Source organism: Lepisma saccharinum, chromosome 8, assembly GCF_977018435.1.
Source record: "Lepisma saccharinum chromosome 8, izLepSacc3.1, whole genome shotgun sequence".
NCBI lineage: Eukaryota > Metazoa > Arthropoda > Insecta > Zygentoma > Lepismatidae > Lepisma > Lepisma saccharinum.
The window spans coordinates 53449624-53470626 of NC_139236.1; the positions used below are offsets into that span (position 1 = coordinate 53449624).

Below are 21003 nucleotides of genomic sequence, written 5' to 3' on the forward strand. Positions count from 1 at the left end.
TATGCGAGACAATAATTTCATGTTTTGTATACCCACAGGTATATGTGACGTTTTAGTAATGAGCAGGGACGTAGCTAGGTTGATCAGTTTGGGGGGGCCCAAACGTAAGATTTTTTTTGTATCAAACTATTATAAATTAACAAACTATTTATACACCATATATGCTTATACTGTATACATACATTATATATATAATACACACACACACATACATACATACAGTGGCGTAGCAACAGATCGCGAGGCCCCCATCTGTTCTTTAAATTTGAAATCTCAATGTAATTCGATATTAAATGTTCATGGATACGTCAGCAATTTATCATATTTAAATAAAAAAATATATTGCTGACGAAAATTATATTTAATAATTTCACTCACTCGGAAAATGTATTTGAGGAAGATGACATCTGAAGCTGTAGGGCATGTCCGTACTCAACGTAAGCGTCATGGGGGCCATGACCCCTCCCCCCCTCGAACTATGAAATATTATAATGTGGAGATATAAAAACGTACGAAAATAACTTTGATGATTTTTCAGATTGTGCAAGAATTTCGATTTCGTTCATGCATATAGGAATGGGTTGTTTGGGGAGAGAGAGTCAGGCTCCAGAAGTTTGCAGTCTGCAACATTGAGTAATTTTTGTTTTATAGCCAGCCATTGATGCAAGGTTAAAAGACATCCCCATTTAGTCGGGACAGTCCATTCATGTTACGCCCATGATCTGACGTATTCATTCAAATTATAACGTTTAACTAGAATTTATAACCAGAGAAAAGCAGAATAATTTAATTTTATTACGCACAAAAATTAGCCTTTCCTATATTTTTTCTCACTTCCATTTAGGCTATTAGACCTATATTTTTCTTATTAAAAGTTTGGGACGCAAGGGCCCTTTAGACGCGAGGCCCCGGACGATCGCCCACTTCGCCCACCCTTTGCTAAGCCACTGTATATATATATATATATATATATATATAGTCTTGAAAAGAAAAGGAACAAGGGCCTCCTCGATGACGCAGTGGTAGCATCGCCGCCTTGTAATCAAGGGGTCCCAGGTTCGATACCCGGTGGAGGCACATAGTGGTTCGGATCCCCGATTAGCCTTACTGTGCATACATTGGACTTAAAACACGAACTCGATAATTGGAAGGTTTTAGAAGAACTAAACATTGCTATTTATGCATTGTACAACTTTGCTTCTTTTCACCCTACTTTTACAGTTTTTCTTCCTAAGAATTCCATTGAGTATAACACGCTACGAAATCAGAGGTTCAAGGTTCGGACATTGGACAGGTATGGTTGTATCATGTCTGTCCCATCGCCATTCCTTCGGCTCATCATTCATCCTCATCGTCGCATTTAACCCAAGAGGTAGAAAGGCGGCGTAATATATAAATATACTGATGGATTTGGTTTATTTTACTACGCTTTTTGACACTTTTTGGCTAATCGTGAAGATGAAGATGAAAATGAGTGATGTGAATTGATGAGAGGACCATCGTAAAGAACACAAACGCCCAGTCCGGGATTCGAACCCAGGACCCCTGGCATCGTAATGCATTTTGTTAACAATTGCACAACAAATAGAAACAGAAAATGCTTGATAAGTTATTTGCTTTTCCATAACTCATGATCATATTATAAGTATTATTCGCTGTATGACTAGGGATTAATTATATTTGTATGTCTAGCCAACCTAGCCACCTAAGCAGCAGCAGCTTCCGCATTTGCAGGTGGAGGCTAAATGAAGAAAAATAACAGAAAGTCAGAAATATATACAAATTTTGTAACCAAAAACAATTGCTACATACCCAGTTTCCTTCCTAAATTGAAACGTGGTTTATTCTTCATTATACATGAGATCAACCACCCTGGGAATCAGACCTTCGTGACGCTATCTTATCGCGTTTACAGAAGTTTACCACCGCTCGGACCACAAATCCTACTTCAAATTATCTGACAGATATCAATTGTCCACCAAATCAACAGTTGAACCGACCACTTCGATGTTTCTTCGAATTTTCAGAAAGTAGCCTTTCCTCTCTATTAGCAGGAGGGTTGAGTGCATGTGAGAAGAACCGCTGTGTCATTCATTCCCGCGCCGAAAAAGGGACAAGCAATAGAAATCTGTTCTTGGAATTTGAAACGCATGGGGATATCTTTTCTGAACCATAAAATAATTAACGCAGAAAGTTCTAGCCACCCGTAGCTAAATCTTCCTGTTTGTGTCGTCCTTTCGGCGCCTGTGGTGCCAGTGCAGGTCCAGATGAAGAGAAAGTGCGGGTTTTTTTTGGGGGGGGGGATCCAACAGGAAGGAATAGTGCATTTTCAATAGGTCTCAGATTTCCCTGAATGGGGCGGACCACAAAACCATTAACTGCATCCTCTGTCAATACATCTGTTTGTGTTCAATAAGAAAGAAATGCCTTGCTTGGGTTCATGCTACTGATAATTGAAGAAGTGTTTCAAACTGCAAACAAAATTTACTGAAGAATTAATTTGCAATATTTATCATCAAATTAAAATTTCCAACAAATACAGAGCAGTTTCCCGCGGCCGGTGCCCATGCGTGCCCCCCCTAACGACGTCACTGGTAATGAGGCACCTGCGCATGCGCAAGTGTGTCCAGGTAGCACGTGTCCGTTATCTAATCACCTTCCCCCCAGGTGGAACGCTGTGCGGGGTGTCATTCGGTTTCTTCATGCCGAAGGAGTACATCCAGCGGACATTCATAGGAGAATGAAAGTTGTGTATGAAAAATGTGTATCGGACAAAACAGTGAGAAAATGATGTAGGCGTTTTCGTGGTGGACGAAACACATTGAAGGACGATGCTCGGCCGGGACAGTTGAAAAATCGCATTCCTGATTGGACAGTGGCTGCTATTGACAACCTTATTCAAGAAGACAGACGAATATCCCTGGCAGCCATTAGCGAACAAGTGAACGTGTCATTGGCATAATGTGCATGGCATTGTGAGCAGTGCCGGATCTACAAACCTTGGCCCCCCGCAAAATATTACCAAAGGCCCCCCCTACCTACCTTCACACACACACACACACACATTATATATATATAATGGGAGAACGGTGAAATGGCGAACACTGAGGTAATACCGAACATCCAGTTTTTGAACGAAAAGCAATCTTTTGAAGCCAACGTCTAGTGCTGCCAACTGCGCCGATAATGCGTGAACAAGTTCCACTGCCTCCAAGGTCAGTTGGCTGCACGTCTTGGAAGAGGAAGTGCGAAACGTGTTTCCGCCAATTTCCTTGTAAAATTCATTCTACTCTACAGTGAGGTAAGCTTAATTTTGTTACATTATCTTAGCTGTTTATAATGCACATATAGCATAAACGTTTTTAGTAATGTTTTACTTTGGTAGCTTCCATTTTACATATTAGTTTCACGACTTACAAAGTTCAAACCATGATGCCGTGTAAAGGGGCAATGACGAACACAATGTTCGGCATTACCCCAAGATGTTCTGCATTGCCATTATGGTTTTAATATTGAAGCAAAGAATAAGTTAGCCTACTTGATTTATGTTTGAGCCTCATAATACAAATGACTTCGTATCACGAATTATTACTTCAAGAAAACATGTAGAGGCCTTATAATTTAAAATATAATGTATATCCAGTTCTATCATGGTAGTTCTCATAAGGGGTAGTGGCGATCAACATGTTCGCTCTTACCCCGAACTTTGGAGTAATGCCGAACAGCTAAGATACTAAAATTTTAAACTTCTATCAGTGGGGGATTGGTAAAGCAAAGAAGGTACTTTCCACTCAACATTTTATTTGTGTTAAAAAAAAATTCTCAGCTGTAACAAAGCTCAAAGCTTAAGTGTTCGCCATTCCCCCGTTCTCCCCTATATATATATATATATATATATATATATATATATATATATATATATATATATATATATATATATATATATATATATATATATATATATATATATATATATATATATATATATATAATTCTTGATCTCACGTTGACAAACTCTCATACGAGAGCCTACAGGGTGATTCAAAAGTCCGTTAACACCTCATATAAAAAGTAAAGGAGTTCATCGCTGCTCAGATACTTGTCTTCGTTCACCTGCTCCAGAGATAAGTGGGACAGAGTGTAGTTCGCATACATGTAGCAAGTAAAGAAACTTATTCCAGAATGAAAATTCCACATAGTTTTAAAACGTTTGTTTAAGCAAGGAATGACTGGAAACGGATCACACACAATTCCCTTGCCAAATTCTAGTGGTCGAAAATTAATTTCAAGACATTTCATATCTATTCACCATATTCCAAGTTATAAGGAACTATTTCATAGATGTTCATGAAACTTATAAAATTACAAATGAAATATATTCACAAGCTTAGATATACTAATACGAAGAAAGAAATTCAGAGTTAAATTTCAAATGCATGTGTATAAAGTAATTCTAGAAGTACAGAGCTATATCTGAGTATTTAACTTCTTTCTTGCAGATATAGTTTACAATATTGAGGCGACAGAATAATTAGGAACTGTAGCTCCAAGAGAAACAAAGGGCGTAGTGTATTGGTTAGAGTTCTTGAAAGCATTGCGGTCCCACGTTCGATCCTCCATACTAGATGTTCCTTAAAAAATATCCCTTCCATTAAACAAGAGCATGGTAACATTATTTATAATAGCAGTATATAGTGGCTACATTGTTCTGCATATGGAATTTATAAAAAAACAAAAAACAAATGAATTTACACTTTCAACGGGATATTTTTATATATAAGATCGTGAATTATGATATTCTAACGATAATTGTGTACTGCTTCCAAGACATTGACAAATATTAATGAAATAACTATTTATATGTGTGGCAATTCGGCACATGCTAATTTTACCCCTTTTCCCACTCGGGTTCAATGCAAGGATACCTCCGCAAATATCGAATGAAAAGTTCTCACCATGTGCAATTCTCCATTAAATATTTTCGCCGAGTCGTACTACTTTCGTTTTCTTTGTTACAAATGATACTTATTTGCACGTTACATGCAGGAGAGTTACATCTACATTTCTCATTGGTCAGCTCCTTCTACCTGGCTTAAGGAGCGAAAGCTTATAGGGTAGTGGATACCGTTCAGGATTTTCAATCTGATGGTCGTAGGTTCAAACCCTTCCGGTGGCAGAAAATTTTCGTAAGTTTTAGACATATCCCATTATGTTCATTGTCACGCCGCGTGAAACGGAATGATTCCGTTTGGAATTAACGATGGAGGGAGGGGAAATATTGATTTACAAACCGAGAAGTGGAGAAAAATTGCATAATTATTATAAATATTAAAAATTACGTTCATTTTTTTAGTGGTGTATTCGCAGGTAAAATCAAAGATCTTACATGGAAGATTTTAACTTGCTCTGAACTCAGCCAAAAGGCATTTCGCACCGATCTAATATATTCTCCAATACATTTCAAAATGTTATTTGAATGTGTCATGTCGATAATTTGAGCAATGCATCCATTCTTGACGCTCAGAGGATATTTTCTGCAACTACCTCTTCTCTCCAGTTCCTTCTCCTTCTCTCCCCTCTTTGTTATGCTTTTATCTCATATCGCCTTCCCTACTTTTCTCGCATCATCTCCATCCCACCCTTCTCCACTCCTCTTATCTCCTTTCCTGTCTTAGATTTCCGACTCCACTGCACTATTCTCTTTTTCGTTCTCCTTTACTCTACTCTTCACTTCCATCTTCTAGTCTCCTCCTCTCCTCTCGTCTCGTTTTCCTTCTCTTTTCTTTGTTCTTTTTTCCTCATCTCTCCTCGAAACTTTCTCCATTCTCCTCACTACATCTCCTCTCCTCGTCTATCCTCTTTCTTCTCTTCTCTACTTTTCCTCTTCTCCTTTCGCTTTCTCCTCTCCTTTGTAATCTTTCGTTTCCTCTCACCTCTTTTCCTTACTGTAGACTCAAAGGTAAAGTCCTCCCCTGTGCATAGCACCACGCCATGAAGGCGTATACGGGGTGTGTAACGCCCCACACTTTCTTGATCCGGTCGTGAGTGATCAGCATCACGACCCTGACCGCCTTTACCCCTCAGGGTTTCCCCCAGGTACCCATGCTATTCGACGGTGGGCGCCGGGGCCGCTTCCATCGTTAGAAAAGTTTCCGGATTTGAACCGGCCGGGGATCGAACCCGGGACCTTTAGCATGGTAGTCAGACGTGTTACCGACTGAGCCACCGCGGCCAACTGTAGACTCATCAGCGATGAAATACTAGAAAAGCTATTTTTTTCTTTCAGAAATAATTTTGTAATTTGCGATATAATAGCGATATTTTTAATAATTTTATACAATAATACTTGTTTATATTTCTTTCTCGTATTTTATAAATATCTATTGTGCATGTGGCAACCCTGAAATTGAGCCTAACCCTGCACGCAACCCACCAACGGCTTGTGTAAATTGGGTTGCCTAGTTTAAAATGTCGTTGTCCTAAAACTTTTGAGAGACACTGTACAGTGTAACCAACTAGACATGCAAGTGCAAAAAGTCCAATGAACTAGGTGGGACTTGTGTGTCCATTTTTGATTAGCTTGTCTGCGCATATGGACTCAAACTCAAACCAATGGCAGTAATATTAATAGAGAAATTGTCTAATGCTATCTATATTCATTCTTTTGTTTTCTACATCATTAGTTTGTTGAAGTTTTAATCACATTGTGGACAACAGATAATGAAAATTGTGAACGACAATTTGCTCACATCTCTCTTGCCATTGGGTGTACGTCTTGTATATTATTCCCTTTGATAAAGATTTTCAACGAGAACAGTCCTTATGTTTAGACAAATACTATCAATGTTTAGAGAAGAAATGTGTACTTCTAAAAATAGTATATCAGGAAACTGGTTTTAGCGAGCATAAAATTCAGACTAGTATCCATAAAATGTTGAATTTAGTTCCAGCCCTTTGACGAGTGAAAAATCCTGGTAATTGTTTTGTTTGTATCCTTTATTGACAAAATAGCTCTATATACACATCCAGAAAAGCATCACTAATATCCATAAAGCACCATAATATTCACCATATAATAAAATAATACATGCTATACTGAACATTTATATGTATGTGCATTCTTAAAATTCATATCCAATTGTTTCAATATGTAATTGTTTGAAATGTTAAAATATTTTCATTGACAATAACAAGTTAAAAGTATACGAGAAAAATATGTGCTGTGCAAATAGATAAGTACTTGACACTCCATCTGCTAAAATATATTTTTAGTGCTTACTTCATGCATGCAATATTAATTTTAAGTATATGCGTAAAAATAAAAAAACATGAATATCCAATATAAAAATACTTCATCCACATTAAAAGATCAACAGCAATAGCATTTCTGTATTAACCATATTAATGAAATGTTCTAACGAAGGAACCGAGGTATAGAGGCGTTTTTTGCAAGTAAAGTAGTTTTAAAACAATTATTACAATTAAAATACTTACTGGTAATACACTATTTTTTTCATGTTTTGAACAAACTTCTTTCATAATTTACATATATAACCATTTGCATGATAGCTTTGTACAACTTATTCTACAAGAAAACTCCTTTCAACTTTTAATGCAAAGGGAGAAGTGAGCATTATATATATATATATATATATATATATATATATATATATATATATATATATATATATATATATATATATTTTGTTCATTTTACCATTAAGTTGAATTTTCATACACAAAATAGTGTTACAGAAATTTACCCAAGGTTTCACTAGTAACATGATGTGTCTTTATACAAAAAAATCAGTTCTTAAGTTAGGCAAGATAGAAAACTTGTATTCTAGTTCACTCTAGGAATAGTGTGTGGACAGAAGAACGAGCGACACGCTTGCGACATTTTGGGCATTTCGGGTTGCTATTAGAGTCCAAAATAAAATTTATACAAGGTTTGCAAAATATATGTCCACAACGTGTAGTCATGATCTCCTTTTTATTTCTTTTCATTTCTGAGAGAGTTTCCCAACATACGGGACAACAAATATCAGAACTGGATGAACCATTAGCAGCAGACTTACTCTGCATTTCTTGCGCAGATTCATTATCAGAGTTAATAGTAAGGCCTGACATAGCACTAACTGGACTCATGCGTTCTTGTGAATTTCTTCTGTTTGAGCTTCCTGAACATGTTCCGTTTGTTCCACAGGATGGTTTTCTGGAATTCGAACCTCCTGAAGATTTCCCATTTTTCGCACCAGTTTTCTTTTGGGATTCCTTGACAGTGTTTGAGGTTTTCTTCCCTCTTGTGGATGTTTTCGCTGCAGGAGCTTTTCCACCTCTTGATGTGGTAGAAGTGCTTTGGTGTCCTGAAGATCCCTTTGATGATTCGCTTCTACCATTTTGTGCAGGAACAGCTCTGCCCCTGGTTGATCGAGTGGAACCTTTGGTTGATCTTCCCCTGGTTGGTCTGGAAGGTGCTCGCACTTCACATGTAAAGGATGAACAATCACTGCAACTGCAACTATCGGTCGAACTATCGTCGCATCCATTAAAGTTGCCACCACATCCATTGGAGCAGTCTGAGCATCCAGTGGAACTGCTATCCTCGCTCTCGCCGCAACAGCTGGAGCAAGAGCAGGAGGAAGAAGTTTCATCACAGGCTGCTGCTCTGGAACCACGCCGAGGGGGGCAGCCACCCATTCCACAGACACCAGAAGCACACGAGTTCTTTTCCAGCCATGGTTTGTTTCCGGGCATGTTTGGAGCTGAAATATTAAATGAAATGATTCAAAATATTAAATGTCTGGTTATTTCACATTCTATTATGAATATTCTAAATTTAGAAATGACGCACGCAGACAGACGAATATTGGGATGCACAAGTATTACCAAGCAAATTGTCCATTATTTCTTGTCTTGATTTTGCCCAATGAGAGCTTCAAGAATTGAAACAAAAACAACAGACAATCTGCTAATAACTTCTAGACCAGCATAAGTAAAACTCATTCGTTAAGAACTAGGACTAAAAAGAAGAAATAATGAAAATAGTCCTGGATAATTTGCGGAGCAATAGTTGTGCATCCCACTGTACAACGGTTGATGGCGAAATTTAGTGGGGTTGAATCCATCTAGTTAAGAAAATTACAGTCTGCATTTACTTTCATAGTTTATCCCTTACACACTAATGCATCTATTTAAGGTATTTCTTTGGTCCAGACCCCACTTTCAAGTACCACTGGGTTGTCCAGTGGTCAACTTTGTTTTGCAGCTGAAATTGCGAAATTACAGTGGCGTAAATAACACCCCCGCAATTCCCGCGCTGCGGTGGTGGGCGCACGAGCTTGGGGGCGCAGTATGAATGAAAAATTAAGAAAGACCGATAGTTCGAAGTTTCCTTTCAGCTTTAAAATATATTTTCAACCGAGTATATTATATTTTTATCCCCCTACAACTGCAAACAGAAAATTTAAATCACTAGAACAGTAGAAAGTGAATTGCCATATTAGAAGAAAATCTTCATTAGCTGAATAGTTTAATAGAAGACAGGCAAGAAAATCCGCTGTCAACGCTGAGCTTCACCGCTCCTTCGTCGACGAACTCCGAAGGTATTGGCTTTCTCGACCCATTGGATTGTTTAAAAGTAAAGATTTTCTACCGTGCTTTAGATCCTAGTGATTCAAGTAAAGAATAGATTTCAGGGTATGAAACAAATTAAATAAAGCTTCAACTTTTTTAGTTTTTAAGCCCCACCGCCCTAACGGAACACACCGACAGACAGTTACTGAAATCCGCTACTAATTTCTAGAAGAAATTTGAAGATTTATGTTACACTATAGCTACAGAAATAGTTCGTTTTCGGAATGTAGTGTCAACTGAAATTAAAAGAAGAAACATGTCTAACATCAGCGAAGTTGCAGAATTCATCTTGATAGAAAACAAAATTCTGGCTAGTAGCATTTAGAGACCTGCACAAGACCCGGAAAAAACCAGTCTGCGAGGAGGCGAGCCTACAATAATATGCAACACGCACGTCAAGCCCAGGTGTTCGACATCGCGCAAGCTAGCTTCACGTCACAGTTGTGCGCAGGCATCGATGCCTGCCAGGCTTTTCTATTACCCGGGTCTTAAGAAGACCCGTGAGACTATGTATAGCCTGACAAGTTAAGTCCCGATATGCGCAGATCGCTGCGGAGCACTTCCTATTACGTCATCCTCCCCACCACTCTTCTATTCACTGGTCTGGCGTTGAGAGTACCAGTGGTGCTAACTCAGCAAAATTAAGCTAAAACAAATATGACAAACAATTTTCACTGTTTAGCGTGACTGTGCATGCAGGCTCCTATTATATCAGTGGTTCATTTCATTTAATCCGGCCTTTGAAAATGCGTGCGGTGCGCCGATCGTAAACTGTAGTATTATGCACGTGCGTTAAGGTTTATAACGAAGAGAAACTACAGGGCGAATTACTTCATTTTATGAATGCGACATCGAGCAGTGGCCAGTTTTTTTTTTTTTTTTTTTAACTAGTGGGGTGGTGGTTCGTTTGTTTATCCTACAACAATCACTACGAGAACGCAATCTGATAACACGCTTGCCTGTGTTCTTTTCTAAAGCATTGAAATGTTCATGCTCTTTACTCTTGGCTGCAAGATTCTTACTTTGAAAGAGATGGACTTATGGACGAGCGTGTAGATGAACTGAATTAGACTTGGTGAAGCCGATTCAGACACTGACACAGATTCATCGTTAGACACAGACTCGGATGAGTGGGAGAGTGAAACTGAAGGAGAACTGGAAAACATTTAGAAGGTGAGCTCAGTTCTATCGTTTATATATTTTTCATTTTTCTATCGTTTTATTTCATACATTTCTTATGCTGGTAAGAAATATCCCTAATATAACTTAATTCATTTAAGGTTTAAAGGGAAAATATCAAAATGTATTTAGAATTTAGCGTAATCAATAGGTAGCGTAGGTGACGGGATACTAATTCATGCCTTTCACATTCAAATTTCGTTGAAAATTCTCAGACAATTCCGCTCCCTCCAGGTTGCAACACTGCGAACGAACGTAGCCGCAGACAATGGAGTGTGGAAATGTGATGTGAGGTGCGCAAACAATGGATTGCAGCGTCTTGTTTTTAAACTTGTCAAGTTATAGTTCTTGCAAGTAGACGCGAGCACTGCTGTCAGTGTTGCCAACTGCCATTATATTTCACTACGCATGGAAATATTTGAATTTCTGCTAGGCGCAGGTGCCTTGAGGTTGTATAACCATTGGCGTAGCAAGGGGTAGGTGAAGTGGGCGACCACCCTGGGCCTCGTTCATGTAGGGGTCTTGCGTCCCATGAGGTTGATACGAAAAACGTAATAAATGGAAGTGAGAAAGATAGAAAAGGCTAATTTTTGTGGGCAATAAAATTAAAACATTTTTATCTGGCTTTATATTCTTGTTTAACGTTATAATTTGAATGAATACGTCAAATCTGAGGCGGGCGGGAGCTCTAAGCCTAAGGGGTCCCAAAAAGTCAAAACAATTCTCATTTCTCATGTGAAACATTAACGCAAAAATTGCTTAGACAAATTTATCCAATTATTATTCTCTTTAATAGAAAGCGCTTTGTCTTGTCTTGGTTTTTCTTCTGTCTCGTGACCTTGAATAGCCTACACGATTTTAATATGTTAATGATAAAGCACCTCAAACTGCCACGGAGCAAAGTATGGGGCATTTAAATGCTGCCGGTGTTTTAAACTGAAGAAGGGTGTGGATAATATTAACACTTCCTCCTTCGTTCCCACAACTTCAGATGCAGCTATTGCCCTCTGTAACGGGCACGAAGATGATTTATCTTCAGAATATCCTGATAAAGTTTTAAGTTTCAGGAATGTGCTTAAATCTGAAATCAAGTGCTTTGGCAAAGTTTCTTCTCCTTGATAGCTCTAGACTAGCTTCCAGTGTTCTCTGTATCCCGTAAAGCCTTCTGTTTGTTTCCTACTCTTCAAGTAACAACCACGAAAAAAGAACTATATTTCTCAAAATTGAAACTTAGGAAAACTTCTGGAAGGTAGTGTCGAATGGTATGATTCAGTCAAAATATACCGGACTCAGTAATCTCACTCTTGAACTAGAAAGGGCAAGATCTAATGTAAAAGTATCATTCGCTGCCCAGAAGCCAGCTTTCTGTTAAGCAAGGTGGTTTGATTTAAATCAAAATTTAAATTGGGGAATTCTATTTTAAAAAATCACTTATTGAAATCACTTTAAATAAAATTACAGAATAATGTACACAAGAAATTTGTATATATCATAATAACCTTTTGTGAAAGTATATTAATCTCGTATTCATTTAATGGTATTTATTATGCTCTAAGAAAGGAAATAAAGGAAACAAAATATATGTCCTGATGGGGTGAAGCTCATACGAAAAGAAATGCAATATGTCATCTGAAAAAAACTTAAATTTCCCTTGATTTAAAATTCAATAATTTTTATAAGCAAAAATAGCACATTTTTTAAATAGAATAATATACAAAATACTAATCATGTTAAACCATAAATAGTGTCATTTTCATTAAACTGTAAATAAATATGGCAGCTGATATAAAATTCGGCTACAAAGACTGTAAATATTATTGTAAGTTAAAATTATAAAGTATATCCAGAATTTATACTTTCACTGTAAGAAAAGTTACTGAAATTATAATAGTTTCATTAACACACTTAACAATCATTTTCATATTAGGTTCAGTTCCAGAAACTGAGAAATGCATATTTACATGTAATTCGTTATTTGCTTTAATCAAACTGATCAAATATTTTACAGGGCCGTTTATCAGAAAAAGCCTTTCTATTTAAAAAAAATATGTGTGTACAATGCCAAAGAAAAGATCGATTTAAATAAAAAATATAAAAAAATATTTAAAAAAACATTATTTTTATCCACCCAGCTGTTAAGAGGGGCGGGGAAGGGGATAAGTATTTGCATTTTCTTCTTTTGAATATATAAATGTCAAAGAAAGATATGTTATAATATGTGAAAATTCAGAGGTAGAGTATCGATTTGTATAATTATTAATGTAATTGTAGCCACAACCAGCCATTCTAAGTAATTACATACATTTCCTGGAAGAATCTGACTGTACTTTAGGGACTCAAATTTGTTTCTTGCGGACGCGTACTTTACGATTTTGTTACGTCACTGCGTCAAATAATTAATATTACAAGAACATTAAGACGTAACAACAAAATGAGATTCACAATTATTATTATCATCATCTAAGCCCTAAAATTCAAAGTAAACTGGTACAATTAATGTGCAACAAAGTCAAAATTGCTAATTAAAAAAGTCAAATTAGCTGTATCAATTGATTACACCAAAGATTTCACACTTATGGTGCAAATGACTATAGTTTTAAGATTTTTTGTTGTTGAAACAGATTGTGTCGAAGACCTTGAAGGTAGATACTTTGGGCCCCTAGACAGGAGTGTGGTTTAGCGCAGCCCCTTCACCCATCTCTATCAAGCACAGACATTTTATGTGCGTCCTTCGATATTTTCTACTTAAGCCATGGTTTGACACATTTACATCCTACAAATTTTGAAATTAGGAAACAAAGAACGACTTATTAAATAATATATAGGTTATATTTAAAGGTTCTTATTTAAGGATATTTCAGTTGTCTTACTGTCTAAAGAACATCTTAAAAAACGTACTATTACTACTGCCTTGGTTAATGAAAATTCCAGCAGCGTGTTAATATAGCTCTGCCAAGTGTACATTTCTCTGTCGCGTACTATTAAATATAATTTTCGTCAGAAATTATTTATTATTATAGGCTATTATATAAATATAATAATTTGCTGATGTTTCCTTGATGACTGTATATCGATTCACATTGATATTTCAAACTTAAAGAACGGATGGAGTCTTGCATTCTAATCTCGCCCAGGGCCTTGCGATATGTTGCTACGCCACTGTACCTAAGATTTTTGTAACTCCTCAAATTAGTTTCATTATTATGTCAAACCAACTACCACACATTTTCCAAATTTGTTTCGAAGGTCTTGAAATAGGTTTGTGTGTCGTGTTCATTTTATGTCACTTTTCTGGTTTTGAAATCTTAAATCTCCTCTGTTTCATTTTTACGTTGTTCGTTTGTTGAAATGTGTAAGTAGCATTGCCTGTTATTTGGATTTCACGACAAATGCGGACTGTGACATATGCGGACAGAGGAAATTCCGCGTCAAAAGCGGACAGAGGAAGGGGGAGAGGGAAGAGGGGAGACGATACTCAAATTTTCACCTAAGACATAAGCGGACAACACCTGCACATGCCAAGGTCACAAACAACTTGCTCGCGTATTCGCGAGGATCAGTCAGTTGTAGACACAGCTTCTATTGCAATGGAAGTTATCAACACTAACAAGGGGAAGCCATCAGCACATTACATGGGATATGCTTATAATAAACATCGTGAAAATACGAAAGAAGTTATTTCCTGGGCATGCCTGAAAGAAAAATCTCGGAACTGTAAAGGAAGAATGAAAAGTTCTGGTAATATCATTTTGGAAACCACCGATCATCAGTGTGGACCGCCGGAAGAAGCTCAATTGGATGTCATGAAACAAATTTTCAAGGTACGTTGTACAATCAGTATTTATCGATTTATTTTCAAGTTTTGAAAGAGTAGATTAATTGTTGTTCAGGACGGGATCATTTGTGTGTTTTATATATAATATATAATATTGTAATATTATACCCAGTCGTGCCATAAGTTCTGTCCCCCATTCCAATAGGTGTAAATAACACAAAATGTTGTAGTACACTAAATCCTTTATTGCCAAGTGTACATTAGGGACACAGGAACGAAACAAAACAGTATTCAAAGTGGCCTGCACACATCTTCAATCGTTGAGGCCACGCGTCAATCACGGCACGCACCACATCTTGGGGTATGGAAGCGGCTGCTTTCACTAATTCGGCCTTAAGCGACTCAATATTGCGGTGAGATTTCTTGCAGGCCTTCTCCTCTAACTAGTCCCAAAGGTGATAGTCCAGTGGGTTGATATCCGAGCTTCCAGAGGGCCAATCCTCTGCGGCTATAAAGTTGGGAACATTGTTCGCCAACCACTGCTGGTCCATCTTCGCCGGCGCGGAGTCTTGCTGGAATCTTCACCAGAAAAGAAAGTGTGATTCAATGGTTTAACTACCTTCTCCAAAACATCGTTCTGGTAATTTGCAGCCTTGGTCTTGACTCCCTGTTCGCAAAAGTGCAGCTGGGTGACCCCGTCGTACGACACGCCCCACCAAACCATGACTGAAGCTGCGTGGTGGCCTCGTTGGACCCTAGGAAGTTTGTCGGCAGCTTCCCGAGAACTGTGGGCATAAATCCGGTCATTTTGCCGGTTGAAGTTTTCTTGTACGGTGAAATTTTTTTCATCGGTGAAAAGGATTCGCCTGTGTTTCCCGTCCGCGTACCGCTGGAGTAACCTCTTGGCTCTTGTGGTTCGTATCTTCTTCAGAGCCGGTGTCAGCAGTTGTCCTGTGGTTCTTCTGTAAGCCCCAAGTTTAAGGTCCTCTTTGTTGATGCGGGACATCGTCCTCTTCGGTACATCCATCTCCCGTGCCATAAGTTTCCGTTTTCGAAGAGGATTTCGACGAATTCGAGCAGCTACGGCTTTCACAGATGCTGGCGTCCGTGAAGTGCGCGGACGGCCACTTCTAGCTCTGACATCGTTAGAGGAGATGTCGTTGAACCGGTTGATGCACGATACACAAATTTTTGCGTAATTTGTAATGGCTTTAGAAGATTGAAAATCTCCACCGGTGACTTGTTGCACTTATGCAACTCTATCACAGCGATCCGATTCTCCTTGCTGCCCCACTTCATGTTAACTGGACAAGTGAACGCCACAAACTAGGGACTGGTTTACGCTACAGGATGCGCACGACCTATTGTAAACACAGCTGGTCGCGGACGTCAGTCAAATGGGCCGTGTGGAGTTCGTGCACTTAGGGACAGAACTAATGGCACGACTAGGGATATTATATATTTGCAGGCAAAGAAGAGAGCACGGGAGGAATCCACCCCCATCTCGCAAATCTGTGCTGAAGAAATTGTTGATTTGCATAATAGAGATTACGACTTCGTTACTGAAATTCCATCACCTCTCCACATTAGGAGAACCTTGCAGAGGAACAGGTGCGCTGCTAGAGGTAACCAGAAGGAACAGACAACGCGCGACGAAGTTGTTCTTGACGATGAATGTTTGAGAATGACTGATGGCAGCAGCTTTCTTTTGAGTGATGACTCCTCGGATTAAAGTATTTTAATTTTCAGTGGCGAGAAAGGTAGAGAAGTCTGAAGCAATCGACGGTATTTTTCATGGATGGAACGTTCAAGAGCTGCAGCAAGCAATTTGAACAGATCTATACAATATATGCGGACTTCGAAAGTACGCAGGAAGAAAAACGTTTATCCAGTGGCGTTTGCCCTTTTGCCGAACAAGAGAAAGGAAACTTACGTCCGTATGTTTCGTCTTATCTTGGAAGTCATTCCTGAGTGGAAGCCACTGAAGATCAATATTGACTTCGAATCAGCAGCAATATCGGCTATTCGACAAGTGTTCCCTCTCACAGATATCAATGGTTGCCACTTCCATATGAAGAAATGCTTGTGGAGGAAAGTGCAGGAACTAGGACTCAGTACTGACTACCGCGAAGATCAAGATGTCAGTGTTCACGTTAGGATGCGTGCAGCCCTTGTCTTTCTACGGCCAGAACACGTAGAAGAAGGTTTCGTCAAAATTCACTCCACAGCTCCGTGTAATGAGAATCTCACGAAATTTTTTGACTATTTTGTCGATTAATGGGTAGAAAATGCAGATATACCTATATCGCTTTGGACATGTTATGAAAGGAGACGCAGAACCACCAATGCTGTAGAGGGTTGGCACAAGAAAATTAACCATTTTTTTCATTCAAAACCTAAAGTAAAAGGCGTCGTTCAGTGTTGGAAGACAGAAGCTGAGGCCACACATTATATGTACACGAGAATGGAATTGGCCATGGACGGCAAGAAGAGGAAGAGAAAGTACGTTAAGCTGGATAACAGGATTGGAAGAATGGTTGCAAAGTATGAGCAAACAGGCGACATCAGATCATGCTTGAAAGCAATTTCTTATATTCAAAAACTAGATGTGTGAAAAAAAACTTTGAAGTGACGAAACATTTTATGACGAATTTGTAAATTGTTCATTATTTTATTGACGAAACAATTTTGTGTTGAATATGACGAGGCAAAAGGCTGATTTTAAACACGCCAAAATGTTTGTCAGTATAACGGTAATCATTTTGTCTGTTCAAAGCCAGGAAAAAGTGTGATGGGAATCAGTTAACATTTTCATTTTAGCCACAACAATATGTGTTAATTATTGCATGAACATCATAAATTCAAATTTAAGCAATGTTTTTTTTAGAGAACAACACTTTTTGGAGAAAATGTGCCTTGTTTGGCCCCCCTGGAAAAAAATACCTTCCTTGCCCCTCCCTGGAAAAAATCCTGCGGACGTCCATGTATGTAGTAGTTGTGGTGTGCTTGTATGTGGGTTTGTCTTGTGTAGTAGGTGTGCTGTCTAGTGTGGTTGGGATTGTCTTGTGTAGTAGTTGTGCTGTCTAGTGTGTTTGTGTTTATCTTATGTAGTAGTTATGCTGTCTAATGTATTTCTGTTTGTCTTGTGTAGTATCGGTGATGTGTATGTATGTGTCTTGTGTTGTAGTTGTGCTGTCTAGTATGTTTGTGTAGTAGTTGTGCTGTCTACTATGTTTGTTTTGCCTTGCGTAGTAGTTGTGCTGTCTAATTTGCTTGTGTTTGTCTTGTGTAGTAGTTGTGGTGTGTAGTTTGTTTGTGTTTATATTGTGTTATAGTTGTGATGTGTTTGTGTGTGTCTTGTGTAGGTGTGCTGTCTAATGTGTTTGTGTTCGTCTTGTGTAGTAGTTCCTCCATTCATATTGGGGGTTAGGCGTAGAGCTGACAACTCTGCCCTGTAAAAAAAAATGTCAAGAAACAGCAATATAAGGCCATGGATGTTCCCAAGGTAAAATATTCCGGAGGTAAAATAGTCCCCCGTTCGGATCTCCGGGTGGGGACTACTTTGGGAGGTCCCTGGACTAAGGATAAGATCTACGTTAGGAATAAGGATATTAAGTTAGGCACCTGGAATGTTCTGAGCCTTTGCCGGCTTGGGGCATTTCAGTGTACAGTTAATGAGATAGTTAAGTATAAATTAGATGTTGTAGCTGTCCAGGAAGTTAGGTGGCCAGGAGAAGGGAATTGTAAAACTAAAAATTATACTTTTTTCTATGGTGGTACTGAAAATCATAATTTTGGAACAGGCTTTTTCATAAATAATAGAATTATCTCGGCTCTTAAAACAGTAGAATTTATTAATGATAGGATATCATATGCAGTTTTACAGGGTAGGTGGTGTAAAATTATTCTAATAAACATACATGCACCAACGGAAGATAAAGATGATAATACTAAAGATGATTTTTATACAGAGTTAGAACAGGTCTTTGATAAATTTTCTCAGTATGATATGAAAATTCTGTTAGGTGACTAATGCACAGATTGGCAAAGAAGAGACATTTAAACCCACGATTGGTAAAGAAAGTCTTCATGAATTAAGTAATGATAATGGTATAAGATTGATTACTTTTGCAACCTCAAAGAATTTAATTGTGAAAAGTACCACTTTTAAACATAAAGATATCCATAAATATACCTGGTCTTCTCCAGATGGTAAAACTCATAATCAGATAGATCATATTCTCATTGATAAGAGAAGGCATACTAGTATAATTGACGTTCGTACACATAGAGGTGCTGACTGTGCCAGTGACCATTATTTAGTAATTGCTAAATTAAGAGAATGACTCTCAGTGATAAATCATAAGCAACAAAATCTAAAAGTTATAAAATTTAATACAGGAAAGTTTACTGATGAAAGAATTAAGAAAGATTACCAAATTAAACTGTCAAATAGATTTGATGTTTTGCAGGATTTAAATGATGAAAATATAAAAGAAACAGACGTAAATAAGAATTGGGAGCACATACGTAATGCAATAGAATCAGCAGCTAAAGAAAGTATAGGATACCATAAACCAAGAAAAAGTAAGCCATGGTTTGATAATGAATGTCATAATCTAATAGAAATAAGAAATCAGGCTAGACTTAGGTGGTTAAATAACTCTGATGATACAAATCTAAACAAATATAATAGAATAAAGCGAGAAGTTAACTGCACGTTTAGAAGTAAAAAAGAGATTACTTGAAAAGCAAAATTAACGAAATTGAAACAAACAGCAAAAATAAAAATATCAGCGATTTATATAAAGGTGTAAATGAGTTAGAAAGGGGTGGCAACCTAAAGTAAACTTGATAAAAGATAAAGACGGTGTTTTTCTAGCTGACCCAAGCGATATTCTAAATAGATGGAAGAACTACTTTAATGACCTTTTAAATGTTCATGTAGGAGATAAATCAGAAGTAAATGAAGTCCACACAGCAGAACCTTTAGTTCCAGAACCTAACTTGACTGAAGTTAAAGATGCTATTAAAAGGCTAAAGAATAACAAAGCACCTGGCATTGATTTAATACCAGCTGAGTTAAATATGGTGGAAATTCATTAATATGTCAAATTCATAAATTAATTTGTTTAATGTGGAATAAAGAAGAAATCCCTCAACAGTGGAAAGAATCCATAATTGTTCCTGTGTTTAAAAAAGGTGATAAAATGAACTGCAATAATTACCGTGGAATTTCTCTACTCTCAACATATAAAATATTATCTAACATTCTTTTAACAAGACTAACCCCATATGCTAATGAAATTATAGGTGATTATCAATGTGGATTTAAACGTAACAGATCAACTACAGATCAAATTTTTCACATCAGACAGACACTTGAAAAAAAGTGGGAATATAATCAAAATGTCCATCAGCTATTCATTGATTTCAAAAAAGCATATGATTCGGTCAAAAGAGATAAATCATATAATATATTAGTAGAGTTTGGAATACCTAAGAAGCTTGTTAGTATGATAAAAGTATGCACCAGTGAAACAAAGTAAAATTCGTGTGGGTATTAATATGTCTGACAAATTTACAATTCATGATGGGTTAAAACAAGGAGATTCATTATCTCCATTGCTCTTTAATTTTGCCTTAGAATATGCTGTAAGGAAGGTAAAAGAAACTAAAGAAGGACTAAAATTAAATGGTGTGACTCAGTTGTTAGCATATGCAGATGATGTAGACTTACTGGGGGATGATGTGAATACAATTAAGAATAATGCTAAAATATTTTTCAAAACTGCTAAAGAGATAGGTTTAGAAGTTAACAAAGAGAAAACTAAATATATGCTTACAGGCCGAAACCAAGTGTTAGGTAATAATCAAAATCTAATTATTGATAACTCGTTTGAACCAGTTTCCAAATTCAAATACTTAGGAGTAATATTAACAAATTAAAATTATATTAAAGAGGAAATAAAAAGTAGGCTTAATTCAGGAAATGCATGTTACTTCTCTCTTCATAAACTTTTGTCTTCTCGTTTAATATCTAAGAAACTAAAAGTTAAAATATACAAAACAGTAATTTTGCCTGTAGTATTATATGGATGTGAAACTTGGTCCCTAACATTGAAAGAGGAACATAAATTGAGAGTATTTGAAAATAAGATCCTTAGGAAAATCTTTGGACCTAAAAGGGATGAGGAGACAGGTGAGTGGAGAAGGTTACATAATTTAGAACTACATAATTTGTATTCATGTCCAGAAATTATTAGAATAATTAAATCAAGAAGACTTAGGTGGGCAGGCCATGTGGCACGAATGGGAGAGGAAAGAGGAGTTTACAGAATTCTTGTTGGGAAACATGATGGTAAGAGACCTGTAGGAAGGCCAAGACGAAGATGGAGGGACAACGTTGAGAT

General features: G+C 37.4%; 1 protein-coding gene across 1 annotated transcript in view; it reads right to left on the reverse strand.

Annotated features, from left to right (window-relative positions):
• Positions 1 to 7697: 7697 nt before the first annotated feature.
• The window catches only part of LOC145991467 (uncharacterized), a 33781-nt gene continuing 20475 nt past the window's right edge, over positions 7698 to 21003 (reverse strand). The window contains exon 2 of the mRNA XM_083127473.1: positions 7698 to 8765. Coding sequence (XP_082983599.1) covers positions 7849 to 8757 — 909 coding nt within the window. The 5' untranslated portion in view covers positions 8758 to 8765 and the 3' untranslated portion in view covers positions 7698 to 7848. The remainder of the gene's footprint in view (positions 8766 to 21003) is intronic.